This window comes from Sinocyclocheilus grahami, unplaced genomic scaffold (genome assembly GCF_001515645.1).
Source record: "Sinocyclocheilus grahami isolate Dianchi unplaced genomic scaffold, SAMN03320097.WGS_v1.1 scaffold1195.1, whole genome shotgun sequence".
Lineage (NCBI taxonomy): Eukaryota > Metazoa > Chordata > Actinopteri > Cypriniformes > Cyprinidae > Sinocyclocheilus > Sinocyclocheilus grahami.
In genome coordinates, this window is record NW_015506374.1 from 82,034 (window position 1) to 97,931 (window position 15,898).

General features: G+C 39.2%; 1 protein-coding gene across 2 annotated transcripts in view; it reads right to left on the reverse strand.

The window, feature by feature from the left end:
* LOC107567901 (tyrosine-protein kinase SgK223-like) overlaps positions 1–14,000 on the reverse strand; it is a 26,789-nt gene extending 12,789 nt beyond the window's left edge. Inside the window, exons 1-3 of one of the 2 annotated variants that reach the window (XM_016253679.1) lie at positions 13,834–14,000; positions 8,083–8,458; positions 5,354–6,747 (exon numbers count right to left, since the gene is read on the reverse strand). In XM_016253679.1, coding sequence (XP_016109165.1) covers positions 5,354–6,747; positions 8,083–8,340 — 1,652 coding nt within the window. In that variant the 5' untranslated portion in view covers positions 8,341–8,458; positions 13,834–14,000. Of the gene's footprint in view, positions 1–5,353; positions 6,748–8,082; positions 8,459–11,475; positions 11,692–13,833 lie in introns of those variants that run through there. The other variant, XM_016253680.1, reaches the window with a different exon arrangement.
* Positions 14,001–15,898: the final 1,898 nt, after the last annotated feature.

The window sequence follows — 15,898 nt, forward strand, 5'->3', positions numbered from 1 at the left end:
GTTTTAGTAAATTTTGTCATTTGTTTTTGTTGTTTTTAAATATGTCTATATAGTTTTCATTTTTAGTTGTATTTTATTTAGTTGTAGTTGTTTTAGTACATCAACTGAAACTAAATGAAAATGAGAAATGTTGACTTGGCAAATAACAAAAAAATAATAAGTTTAAGGGTCATATATATATATATATATATATATATAACTACTTTTTTTCTCTCTCTCTCTCTGTTTATTTTACTTCAAGTTTGTTTTTCAATGTTTTTTTTTGTATGGTTTTATTTTTATTTTTCATTAACAACAAAAAACAATATTTTCCTTTTATTTCACACACATATAAACTCAGCGTATTTTACAAGCTTATTTACATCAGAACAATAATATCTATAATATACAGTATTCAAATATTTTAGATTTAATACTTAATATAGTATTAAATATTTCATAACATTTCATATATAGTAGAATAGCGTATATTTAATGAATGTAGCATTATATAATGTTTTTTGAAAAAAGTCTATTTTGTCCACTCTACCTTCCCTATAGACTAGTTCAGTCCAGGAAAGCTGGTCTTTGGCTGCTTGTAAGATCATTCTTATTGATCTGCATCTTTGCACTGGATCTGGAGCATCGCTTTCCCACAATCACCTGATCTGATCTGAACACAGCACGCGCCGTGGCGCACTACAGGACCTGAGTGAAACACACAGAGCTGAAAGCAGCAGTCACTCACCTCAGAAGCAGACGGACCGGCGGATCATCGGCGTCTGAGCGTGAATCACAGCTTCTATTTGAGCCCGTGTGTGTATTTTCAGCATTTACAGCCTGATCTGGAATCATCTCTGACAGCATGCGCTCGCGGAGCACAACTCGACCCGAGGCACGGAAACAAACACTCGAGGCACTGTTCATCTGTTCCACTGCTCGAGAAGCTTCTTCACCTCGACCGACGCTCAGAGGAACGACGGAGAAACATCAGAACCCAGCCCAAGAGCTCCGAGCAGCTCAGCACCTGTGCTTACCTGCGCTGCCTTCATGCTTTAATACCCACAATCCCTCCAGCTTCTGCTCGTCCTGCTGGAAAAAGCAGATTTGTGAACCATCTGCTCCATAAATGATTAATAAGATGAGTTCATAACTTCACCCATTTACACTCTCTGTTCCTGAACAATGGGTTATTTAAAGAAGGTTCCCCAAACTGAGCTGATGAAAAGCTAATAATTAAACAAATCATAAATTATTATAATAAAAAAAAATTGGATTGAAAATCACAAATAATTAAAATAATGAAAACGTAAAATTCAAATAGAATTAATTTTAAATCAAGTAAAATTAAAATTAAATATTTGTATCGTTTTAAAATGAAAAAATTAATAAAATTAAAATAATTAATTAATTTTTTTTAAAAATCAATAAAAATGTAGAAATCAAATAAAATTTTAAATGAATAAAATACTAAAAATATATACAATCAATAAATCAAACTGATTTTAATTTAAAACAATCAAAATGAATAAAAACTAAAAAGTCAAATTAAAATAAATGTTAAAATAAAAACAAAATGAGGCACTTACTAAAAAAAAAAAAAATAATAATAATAATTGTATTTGTTGATCTGAATGTCATGCGCCCTTTGAGCTACATCAGAGAATCGTGTGAATGTGTTGTTAAATTATTAAAATATTTAAGGGTGACGTCAAGACAATATTTCAGCTGATGAAGCCGTCTGGGGGTCTCTGGACGTTTCTATTCACACACGCGCTACATATCTGCATACTGCTTCTCTATAAATAACGTGTTTCCAGGACATTAAGTGCCGTTAACCTCAGATTCATCTGCCGTTACTGGAGCACATTTAATATTTGTTATGGAAACCGCGTGAGCTGCTGTTTCTGACTCTGCTGAAGCACAACATAATCTCATGAAGAACGTCAGCGGCTGGAGAAGACGAGTCTCTGCACGCTTTAACGCTCCCACATTTGAGGACGGCTGGATCACCTTTCCGTGCTACAGTAATAATAACAATAACCAGCCAATGACTAGGTTACCCGGACTAAATTAGTCTCGGCTTAGGATGGTGAAGGGGTCAAAGTGATCTTATATATATATATATATATATATATAATATTAAGATTATTTAATATAAAATGTTTGATATACTTTAGCATAACATTAAAACATTATAAATATTTAATATATTAAATATTATAACACAATACCAAAATATATTAAATACAAAAAAATATGTATTATAATTAATACTATATTGAATATTACAAAAATAAAATAATTTAACGTGAAATATTTTAATACTATATTACAAATATTATACATTTATAAAAATATTGAATATTTTTAACGTTACATTAAATACTATAAAAATCTTTATAATATTTAATATAATATTTAAATATTTAATACATGATACATTTTTATTTATTAAAGCAAATAAATAACAATAATAAATATTATATAATAAAAATGATAAATATTTAAATAAAATGATTCACATTTTCATGATTTCATCAAGCCCTGCATTAATACATTTTAACCCACTGACTGGATTTTGAAAATATGTTGTTTTGCATATTTAAAAATGTGTTTTTCAAAGATTATTGGAATATGTTTTACAAGAAAAATACAATTTCAATCATTTTACTTCATGTTTAACTGTGAAATTTACTTGCAATTTCAGTGAAAACTTTCTACACCAATTTTTATTTTATTTTCAGTGCGGTCTCCTGCATCTGATGATGGTTCTTGGCTTCTATCTTGGTTTGGTTCTGATAGCAACAGCACGTCTCAACAGCCACAAACCGCAGCGATCTGCTGAAAAAAGCTCTTGTTTGGAAACACACCGCTTGAATTCACACCTCGGCTGTTGATGGTATAAACAGCAGATATTAAACACACGGTGTGTCGCGTCAGTCAGCCGCGGCTCTGAATACGGCTGATGCTCAGATACGGGATGTTTGTTGACTCGGCAACAGATGGGAACCATAGACTAATCTGAGCTGAACACACTTTATTCTGACGAGGTGACGCTGCTCTTGGCCTGAAATGCTCCTGTGAGTCAGTCAAACATGAGAACAAATAAAAGAGCATGCTAATGGAAACAGCTCTGAAGGGCAGAGAGCTGATCTAGTGTATGCTTCTCTAAAGGTGAAGCGGTTAACACGTTTAATTTCAGCTCTGAACAAAACCAGTTCCATCCTAACCTTCATAACTCATTTGAGTCCAGAAGAGATGCATAAAAATGTATGTTAGTTGTATAGTTGTATTGTATAGTTAAATGTATAGTTTTTAGTAAGAGTATGAAACTTTGCAAATGCTTTAAGACCCTCAAAATACATGATTTTTTACACTTATTTTGTACGAGATATAACCATTTTTACAAAAAGCCATGTATGGAGTACCATTAGTGTCAAAACATTTTTTTTGTAAAATTATCTATGAAGTTATATTAGTGTCAAAAACGTTTATAAAATATATTTCTTCTTTTCGCCATCTCTCACACACTTTTGGATTGAATTTTTGGGACAGAAGTCTGCTGACGAACCATTGCAGCATAAAAAATGTATCACTTTTTTTTTTTTTATCTGAGAATGAAAGTTTATGCAATTAAAATGAATGTATTTAGTTTTTTTTCTTCTCAGAGTAATATGTATTCTCTTTTGTAAGAAATAAATATGTCGATTTTATATTTTTGGACTCTTTTTGATCAATCGTGAGTTATAAATTCAAAGGAATTTAATTAAATTCCATTCATTCCAATGGCGTTATTACCGGAAATTCTCAGATTATATGTTCTTATAAATTACATACAATGATATATTCAAATAAAATGTCTCATCAATACTGAAAAAAATATAAATATATATTGCATTATATTTTTTTGGTGTGGTTAAGGTGCAATTTCAAAGAATTTCACTTATTTTTAATTAATAAAAAGGGGTACATGCAATAATATTTTCACATTCACTCATTAATGAGAAGTTGCTGATCAGATATAATATGGTTTAAGACAAAAAATATTAAGTTATGTCTGTTTAATAAAATAATGATTCTTGTACGCAAAAACAGTGTACATGTTACAAGGGTTAACAGTCTAAGCAGATGAAGTTCCATCAGACTGCAAATGTTAAATGAACTAAAGGCCAACAGCAAACAAACACATTCATCGCTGGCGTGTCAATAAGACAAGCCCTCTATTTACAGAAAACCCAAATCTCACATGTTAAGTGTTGTTACAGACAGAATAAATTAATCGAATGGCACTGATGAACAGGCGTCACATTCAGAACGGTGTGAACAAATCTGCGGTTGATATTGTCTCCATAATGCCTGAATGAACAGTTGATAAACCTCACTGCAAACAAACAACCGAGAGACTGGCCTAAAACTCACAAGTTCAGACAGAAACAACAACCAACTTCATCTAGAGAAAACAAGAAAATAAATACACCGAAATGAACACTTCATCTCAGTAAACCAGTGAGCTCAACAAATCGCATCACCTTATGAGGGTCGATTACGGACTAATACAAGAGATCAAAACCAAAGACACCAAATATCTCACCATGAATCAATCACAATGCAAAACCAGAGATTAGACTAAATGAACAACAGAACTCGTCACCAATAATGCACTGACCAGCTATGTTTTTAAAATTAGAGGGGTCATATGATGCGATTTCAAGTGTTCCTTTCTCTTTGGAGTGTTACAAGCTCTTGGTGCATAAAGAAGATCTGTAAAGTTGCAAACACCAGGCAACAAACATAACTGGTTGTTTGTACTTTTTTGCCTCCACATGCTATCGAAAATCTCCACATTCCCACTTCTGAAATCATAATTACTTGTTTATCATGTTCAAGTGCTTTGTTGTTGGGAACAATAGAAATAATGGAGGATAACTGGTTCATTATTGCCTGTTTCTTGGGGAAACCATATTAAATCCAAAATGTATTGACGACATTTATTCAATATCCAATAGACTTTGAAAAAAATGTGGCATCCCATTAGTTGACAACCAACTAGACATTCAACCCACGATTCTGAAGTTTCAGTCCAATAAATGCTAAACTTCAATCACTACATTTCAAATTTCTCGGAAACTGGGGTCTCAAAATGATCTCCAAGTTTCCCAGTTGTAAATCTGACCTAACCCTAACCCTGATGTCCAATTTACCTAACCCATGTCCAAAAATGACTAGGAAACTTATATTTACCACAGCGTGTGAAGGCACCATAAACACTAGGTCTATATCAAAGGACAAGTATCAATACGATCTATTGATTAATATCTGGGTTAGTAAAACCAACTTGGCAAACAGCATAAAATAAGGAGGTAGCTCTCACCGGTGGTGTTTTTTGGGAGGTGGCGGAGGCGGCACAGGATCCCGACTGGTGTTGGGTTCACTGGAGTGAATGAGAGGAGACGGGCTCGAGAGCAAGCTCTCATTGGCTCTGCTGTCCTCCGCCTGCAAATGACTGGTGCTTTTGTTGGTGGTGCCTGGCATCGCACTGCTCTCGCTCGTCCATTCTCTGGACTCAATGCAAGGAACAGCAGGACTATTGATCGAGTCGCCCGGCCCACTAGAAGAGCCCGATCTCTTGGCCGTCCCCTCAGACTCGACCTCCTCTTCCACCTCATCAATACAGCCCTCCAGACTCCTGGCGCTGTGGGACTTGTGTCTCCACTCCGGGACAGCGTGAGTTGGAGCACTGGCGTGCACTTGTGAGGTCACTTGATTTGGAGGAAGAACCACGTGAAAGCTGAGCTCGGGTAACGGTACTAGGGAGAGACTGGAGGTACCAAGTCTTGGTGGACGGGTGCTGATCTTAGGGGGAACCGGTGGACTTGATTTAGGCTTGGGTTGGGTTGTTTCAATGGCATCAGGAGCATTTGGCCAAGTGAACGCTGGGCTTGATGGGTCCTTGGGCGTGGTTGGGCTGAAGTGGGTCCATTGGGTGCTTACGGCAGAATCCGGACTGCTCAAGTAGAACGTCCGGTTGTTTTCCTCAGTATGGGCGGCCATGACTGTAATAGTCGCTCTTTGATTGTCGCTTACGTTGACCTCTGTTTCAGACTCGGAGGACTGCGGAGCCTTCCCATCGCACTGAGCATCGAGTCGTCTTTTCTTCTTGGTGCTCTCGGCATAGATCGGCTCACTTTCCTCAAGCCCGTTTAGTGGAATGCTAGTGGAACCTGGAGACTTCTGAGGGCTCTGGAGTCCTGGTAATGAATCCACACTGCTCCGATTGGAGCACGAGTCTGACAGGCTTTTGTGGAAGGAGTCTGGAGTCATTGGAGATGGTGAAGTACCTGGTGTCTCATTGGACGATCCATTAACCACATTCCCTGGTGCGGTTCTGGCTTGCCTTTCCTCTACAGATGCCCTTAGAGGACTTGTAACTCCATCACTGTTTCCAGTCCCGTTATGAAGACATAGATCTCCATTGGCGTAAGTGCTCTTGACCGCTTTGGTCATCTGTCTATAGGAGCCACTGTTCCCATTCTCTTTCAGACTGTGGGGAACACAGCCATCTTCCTGACTCATAATTATATTGCTGATAATCATGCAGTCCTTGGACAATCCAGTGGGAGAACAAATGTTTGGGGAGAACTTCTTTCCAGAAATGCCGTTTTGTATTACGGTCTCTCTAAGAGATTTATTACATCCATTGCTATCGATGCACAGAGGAGCCAAATCCAGAGCTTTCTTCAGTCCTACAGAGGTCATCTGGTTGTTCTGAGATAGAGAAGTAATAAATAAGTTTGGGAAAAATTCAAACACTTGATCACTGTGTTTATAATAAAAAAGCTTTTAATAAAAACTCTCTATAACTCAATGTAAGAAACCCACCTTGAGATCATGACATCAAAATGTAAACAAACAAGCACACTGAATATAAACAGGTACAATTTCACAGGCATGTTTAGACAATGCGTTGAATTAATTGACAATTACTCACGAGTACAAATAACCAATCAATCATCTTATTTGACTCCACAGACACTTTATGTGACTAACTGTGTCCGTGTGTGTTTGCTTTGTAGTCAGCCACAGAAATGATTCAATGCCCTTGGCGGTGATCTAATTATCTTTGTTTAAACAGCCTGAATGTGTCCATATCACTGCCTTCCTGTACAGTGTGCATACAGCTGAATGGCAGTCTGTTATCTTGCGTTTACAAAGACATTCCAGTCTACACCCATGTAGTGGAGAATGTTGACCAAACCCCACCCACCTGAACCCACCTTGGAGATATCATTGACTTTCACCATAACAAGAGTTTAAAGGAACAGTTCACCCAAAAATGAAAATCTGCTGAAAATGTGCTCACTCTCAGGCCATCCAAGATGTTGGTGAGTTTGTTTCTTCATCAGGTTTGTAGAAATGTAGCACTGCATCAGTGTCTCAGCAATGGATGCTCTGCAGTGAATGGGTGCCGTCAGAATGAGAGTCGAAACAGCTGATAAAAACATCACAATCCAAAGCACTCCAGTCCATCAGTTAACATCTGGAGAAGACAAAAGCTGAAACTAATCCATCAAGACGTTTATAACTAAAATACATTGAGTCCATAATCCATAATAACTCTTCCTCCAGTGAAAAAGTGCATCTGCTGTTGTCTCTCACATCAAAATCCAGCCACATATTTGTTTAGAGCTGTTTAAACGCTGCTTGATCTGTGCAGATTTCTCTCCTGATTCACACCAGAACACTTTTTCACTGGAGGAAGCGTTATTATGGATTATGGACTCTATGGTATTTTAGTAAAAAATGTCTTAATGCTGGATGTGTTTCAGCTTTTGTCTTCTCCAGATGTTAACTGATGGACTGGAGTGCTTGTGGATTATTGTGATGTTTTTATCAGCTGTTTGGACTCTCATTCTGACGGCACCCATTCACTCCATTGCTGAGACACTGATGCAGTGCTACATTTCTCCAAATCTGATGAAGAAACAAACTCATCCTAATCGTGAACGGTCTGAGAGTGAGCACATCTTCAGCACATTTTCACTTTTGGGTGTTCTTTAAGAGTTCATCTACTCCGTTAATTCAGTGCATTCATGCAGTTACCGGTTCTGTATTCATGTTGATGTCTGTCTTGACCTCCATTGTGACGTCCATGTTCATCATGGTGGGTCTGACAGCGATGGTGGGTTTGCTATACGGAGAGGGAGACGTCACCCCACCCTCGTCTTCTCCGATCAGACTCGTTCGGACACCAGCGCCTCCCGCCGTGCCGGTCTGTCCGTGAGCGCTGCGAGGATGGAAGCAGTTCTTACAGGAGCCTGGTTTCCACACGTGCTCTGCAAACTCTCCACACGCAGACATTTTAACGCAGACCTCGAGCTCCCGTCTGATCGGACTCTACAGACGGGTGGAACCAACCGAGCACGGATGATGGGGTTTGGTCATAGCGTGCGGCACAGGAGATCAGCAGCCTGTAAACCTGAAAAACATAAGATAAAGTGTAGATGATCGTGAATTTCAGCTGGGGTATATGTTTGATATGAAAAAGCATGTGCATTGGAGAATTAGTCTTATGTTAATGGCTATTAAAACAATCATCAAACACACAGAAACTCAAAGGTCTTCACTGCAAACGGTCAAAATATTAGTTTGGTTTAACTGGGAGAAATACTGACAGAAATATTAGTAGTAAAATGAACTTTTCAAACTAATACTACTAATTATTAGGGTTGCAAAGGGGTGGAAAATTTCCAAAATTTTGAAAGCTTTCCAGGATTTTTTTGGAAACTTAACGGAAATTTTCCGCCCCTTTGCAACCCTACTAATTATTATTTAATTAATTAAAACATTATGTTCCAACAATTTTATGCAACACTTTGTGTAACATTGTAAAGTAACTGGTGTATTTTGATGTGATTACATTTAAAAAGATTGATTATACTGTTATAGTCTTATGAATAAACTTGATTACTGCCGTTTTCGACGATAGCTTTTTATAATCTGTGTCCCTGCAGCACAAAAGCAGTGTTGAGTCGCTGGGGGATATTTGTAGCAATAGCCAACAATACATTGTATGGGTCACAATTATACATTTCTCTTTTATGCCAAAAATCATTAGGATATTAAGTAAAGATCATGTTCCATGAAGATATTTAGTAAATTTCCTACCGTAAATATCTTAATTTTTGATTAGTAATATGCATTGCTAAGAACATAGTTTGAACAACTTTAAAGATGATTTTCTCAATATTTCGATTTTTTTGCACCCTCAGATTCCAGATTTTCAAATAGTTGCATCCAGTGTTTGAACTATACTGTGGACTTTGGGGGAGCCCACTTGTTTTTTTTTATAACGGGGGTGGGGGGGTGATGGTTCGTGCTTTTACAATGACTTACAAAGATACATAACAGCTATAAGTGTATGCACTACTTGCTTTATGCAAGCACTATACAGGATAAATCACTATACAGGATTACCCTATTATACTTTATCGACACGATTTGATAGGTGAAACAACAAACAGCCACCCACAAATAGTCTAGAAACAAAGCATCAGGCTGTCTGAGTTCATATGGTTACTCGTCGTCAGGCTACAGAAGAATACCATAATTCCTCCGTTCAATTAAGCCTAAGACATCGAGAGTCACGCAGACCTATAATAACATGCCTTACCTTGACAGAATCGACCACAGAGTCCAACGTTTATATTTTTTCTACGAATCTTTGAGTTAACATGTACTAAACATGAGTGGAATTTGCACCGCGGCGCCCCCACACCTTGATGCTCATGACAAGAAGAGCATGTATAGTTATCTTTATTGACGTGAATTAGGTTTAAATCGCCGTCATGCATGAATTAATGAGCCTAGCTCCCCCGTAGTTCGCACCCTGGTTGTATCTCAGCCAAATATTGTCCTATCCTAACAAACCACACATCAATTGAAAGCTAATTATTAAAAAATTATTAGAAAGCTTATTCATCTTTCAGATGATGTATACATCTCAATTTCAAGACACTTAAGACTGGTTTTGTGGTTAAAATTATAATTAATCATTAAATGGTCAAAGTTTTATGAAATCAACTGAATAGGCATAATTTCTGGTTGATAAAATACACAGTCCAGAAAAATAAAAATGTAAAACTGATTTCACATGGGCTCTACAATTATCGCCATGCTGCCACTAAAAAACTAAAAAAGTTTTTCTTTAAAGCGTTCCAAAACCCTTTGTACATTTCAAGTGTTTCTGACAGGGAAATGCACTTGTGTAAGAGACTTTGGCCTAAATAATCAGATGAAAGTTCTTCACGCTTACTAGTGAAAAACAAAAGGTGCAAATCCGCTCCTCCAGTTCTCGGGCTTTCCTTTGAACAGACTTACTCGCCCACGACATGAAACTCAACCACAGCCGGAATCAGGACATTAACAAACTCATTCTGTTCAAACCCGAGGACCAACAACCTCAGCGCACATATAAGTGGAGCGCTGTTCCGGTTATACATTTGTATATTTATGCATTTACTCCTGAAATGGTTTAGAGGGTGAATATAAGCAGAGGATTTTTAACCAAACATAAAACACTGCAAGATGAGAGACAAGAAAGAATCGAATCTTAATAACGACAAGGCAAAATAAAAGCTAATTAAATCATTTAAAATATATATAGCTAGGATCATTGAGAATATGATTTATATAATCAATCATAAGCCACATTTACCGTCATTTGGATTGCATCATTAAACAAATGTGTTATGGTTATTAAATACATGCATTTTAATTTGCTGCATATTTTCAACTTTAAACGAGTTGCATGGACTTTATCTGAATCTTTCCAAGTCATTCCCTGAAACCATTAACTGGAAAGATCTAGGAATGGTTCCTGCAAATTGTTTAAAGTTGAAAATATGCAACAAATTAACATGCAAATATTTAAATGACCATAACACATTTGCTTAGTGGTTTTCAAAGGACAGCACCAGATGGCGTCTGCTCTTGATTGAGAAATCTTTCAGATCATTAACCACCTTTGCTGCACACATGTGATTCATTTTTAGACTCTTAATTAAGAAATAAGCTCACTGCTTTCTAAAAAGGAGGAGCAGCAGGTGCTGGAGTCTGAGAGCGAGTTTCTAAACCTCATTTGCAAATGTGTCTTTGCACAATGACTCAGTTTGATACAGGAATCTATTCGCAGAAGCAGTTGCTGTTATATTTAAAGGCACGGATGGTTAAAACAGGAAATAACACGACCTTTTTCAAATAAGACTGCATACATGAACCACAGCAGCTGATTTCACTCCCGTTTGGTTTGTGTTTGAAGTGTCAGCCTCAGGTAATGATTCATTTTACTTGGAGAATGTGGCCATAAAGATTGGTGCAGTCTAACTGTGGCTCAGATATCTGAAACGTCTTCCGAGTGAAAACAAATCTGTGAGTTTTCGCACCATCTCTCGTGTCTGGTGTGCGAGAAGACGCTGTTGTGGTGTGAAAGCTCACCATGGTGCGAGTCTCCCCTTCACATTCCTCACATTCCTCCCGTCAGAGAACGTTCCGGCAGCGACGGCCTTCGAGAACGCTTTCTGAAGCCTGACACGGAAAGAACAGAAGAGCCTCTAATTTTGGCGGCCTGGGAAAGTGGCGCTGGAGATGGACGAGGTCAACAATCCACTGCCCTTCAATCAAGCGCTGATGAATCAATCAGTGGCTCTGTTTTAGTCTGTCTGCTGGCACATCGAGGATTATTTGGGTTTTAAAGACTGCAAAACAAACTAGAACCATTTTGGTTCCCCAAAGAACCTTTTTGCTCTACAGAAAAAAAACAATGTGCATTGGGAAAGTGTCATAGATGTTAAATGATGTGCATTTAAAGACTCTAAAACAACCATTTTGCACTTAAAAATAGTTTTTTTAGGCTTTGATGATTGCATGAAGCACTTTTAAGATATATGAAACTTTTTCAATGCACATTGATTTTTAGAGCAGAGAAAGGTTCTCTTGATTATTAAAATGTTCTTCACTTTAAGAATTTTTTTTTCTTTTGGGAAAGACATTGAAGAATTAAAGACACTGAAGTATAATGACTTCTTAAACGACATGGCCAAATAAATGGTGCATTTCTTACTTTCACAAATCATTATGAATTTATCATGAATATCCAATATATTACCCATAAACCATATTAACACTCTTTAAATGCAAATTCGACATGCTACTTTAACATCCATGAAACTTTTTCAATACACAAAAGTTCTTAAGAGTGGACAGAAGTTCTTTGAAATATTAAAAATGCTCTTCACACTTAGAGGAAAAAAAAGTTATTTTGGGGAAAATTATGAAAAATTAAAGATACTGGAGTCTAATGACTTCTTAAACTCTATATGGCCAAATAAAAAGTACATTAAAATCACCTCAAATGGTGCTTTATTTTATATTTGCTGACTAGTCGTTGTGAATATATCATGAACATTCACCCTTAAACTATATACACACTCCTTCATTTGGACTGAACCAACTTAGTTTATGTTTCACAGTCTTTAAATGCAAATAATCTTTGACATGCACTCTTAAAAAGAAGCGTGTCTGTGGTGCAACGAAGAAACTTTGACATCCATGGAACCTTTCCATTCCACAAAAGGTTCTTTAAAGAGAAAAAAAGTTCTTCAAAGACAAAATGGTACTTTTAAGAACTGATCACTGAAAGGTTCTTTGGGGAACCCGAAATGTTTAAGAGTAAAGCTTTTCCGATGCACATCAGTGCTTAAGAGTGCAAAAAGGTTCTTTGGGGAAACAAGATGTTATTATTTTTAAGAGTGTGCACAAATGAAGACAGTCTGATAGGAACTTCATGAGGAAAACTGCAGAAGCAGCTCTCAATCTTCAACCTCTCAGCAGCTTCATGATGTTTATGAGCTCGTGAGGACAGATGAATAATAGCCCGCAGGTTGAAGTGTCTCCGGCCGCTTCTGTGTTTGCTCAGGACGAGTCGAGCGCCGGTGGGAATGTGGGTCGAGTCACGTCGTTAGACTCGCTGGCAACAAGTTTGACAAGTCAAAACCCACGACACAACAGGAGAAGCTCTTTGTTCCTGCAGCACTTGTGAACAATGAATGTTTTTGCCTTCAGATGTTGCTCAGGGGGAAGGGTGCTTCTGCTGAGAGCTTTATCTGCATGCATTTACTGTGCAATCAGACCTGAATGTGTTCAACTGCAATCACACCAGCCATAATGGTTCATAAACCAACATGCAACATACATTCTGGTTTTGTTCAGCCACAAACTCCATATCACATTTCACTTCTTTGAAGAAACCATGTGAACCATTTCGATTCGAATTGAAAGGCTGAGAAACATTTTACAGAACTGTTCCAGAATTAACCAAACTATTCGTTTCTATAGTTCTGAAAATGTGCTATAATGAGAAAACGAATGAAAGCAATGACAACAAAGCGACTCTGGATCTTGTTTGAAGATCTCAAGTCATTTATTATGATTCTACTCCTGTAATGAGCAAATATTTTGGGCCAGAAACTATGATGGTAAATTGATTATCATATGCATAATCCAATTTCGCACCGGTTTAGAAAAACCAGCATATCATAATCAGCGAGAGAAATGCGCGTTATGGCGAAACAGATTTCAGAAACGCTGACATGAACATCAGAGAATCATAAAAGCAGCGTGAAAGAGCGCTGAATGAATGAAGCAATGCGGACAGAAACCGCTCCATGTGAAATCAGTCTGGATTTGTATTTGAATCTGGTTCTGAAAGCGGATCCAGATCAAAGCTCCAGTCTGCTTTAATGTATCCGATCCACGCGTGACAGAAACACGCCAGAGAGCAGAGCTTGGTCTTACCTGCGCTGAAACAGACCCGCTCGGGCTGCTGGATTCCCGCAGAAGACACGCGTGATTCCGCTCATTCACCGAGGACAGACCGACGGAGAGACGCGGAGACACACCGCGCAGAGCGACAGACAGCAGCGCCGCGTGACTCTGATCTGATCAGACTGAAGCAGCGCGGCCCACAGACTCCTGCAGAGGGGGCGGAGCCTAACACACACTCACTCACACACTCACTCACACACACACACACACACACACTCACTCACTCACTTATACACACACACACACACACTCCCTCACACACTCACTCACTCACTCACACACACACACACTCACTCACTCACTCACTCGCACACACACACACACACACTCACTCACACACTCACTCACTCACTCACTCACTCACTCGCACACACACACACACACACTCACTCACACACTCACTCACTCACTCACTCACTCACTCGCACACACACACACACACACTCACTCACACACTCACTCACTCACTCACTCACTCACTCGCACACACACACACACACACTCACTCACACACTCACTCACTCACTCACTCACTCACTCGCACACACACACACACACACTCACTCACACACTCACTCACTCACTCACTCACTCACTCGCACACACACACACACACACTCACTCACACACTCACTCACTCACTCACTCACTCACTCGCACACACACACACACACACTCACTCACACACTCACTCACTCACTCACTCACTCACTCGCACACACACACACACACACTCACTCACACACTCACTCACTCACTCACTCACTCACTCGCACACACACACACACACACTCACTCACACACTCACTCACTCACTCACTCACTCACTCGCACACACACACACACACACTCACTCACACACTCACTCACTCACTCACTCACTCACTCGCACACACACACACACACACTCACTCACACACTCACTCACTCACTCACTCACTCACTCGCACACACACACACACACACTCACTCACACACTCACTCACTCACTCACTCACTCACTCGCACACACACACACACACACTCACTCACACACTCACTCACTCACTCACTCACTCACTCGCACACACACACACACACACTCACTCACACACTCACTCACTCACTCACTCACTCACTCGCACACACACACACACACACTCACTCACACACTCACTCACTCACTCACTCACTCACTCGCACACACACACACACACACTCACTCACACACTCACTCACTCACTCACTCACTCACTCGCACACACACACACACACACTCACTCACACACTCACTCACTCACTCACTCACTCACTCGCACACACACACACACACACTCACTCACACACTCACTCACTCACTCACTCACTCACTCGCACACACACACACACACACTCACTCACACACTCACTCACTCACTCACTCACTCACTCGCACACACACACACACACACTCACTCACACACTCACTCACTCACTCACTCACTCACTCGCACACACACACACACACACTCACTCACACACTCACTCACTCACTCACTCACTCACTCGCACACACACACACACACACACACACACACACTCACTCCCTCACTCACTCACTCACACTCACACACAAACACACACAAAAAAAATTTCTCTTCCACTCTTCAACTGATTCTGGTGGCCACAGAGAATCTGCTCAGATTAGTTTGAACTCTTTATCCTGCCTCTGTCATTCCACACACAAGAACATGGTCTATCACAGTAGCTCTGATTTCATTGGTCTTGCTCTTCCTCGTCCTCCTCTTCCTCCACCTCTCAGATTGATGGATGCACCCGTGCCATCCGTACACTTTGAACTGGCTCATATTTTGTACATTCACATATTTAGAAACAAGCGTGAACAGTTTTGAATTAATGTGTGTAAACAGTGAGTGAGTGAATTTTTTGCCTATTCAGAAACTATTGTGTGTGTGTGTGTGTGTGTGTGTGTGTGTGTGTGTGTGTGTGTGTGTGTGTGTGTGTGTGTGTGAGTGCGGGTGTGTGAGTGAGTGTGTGTGTGTGGGTGTGGGTGTGG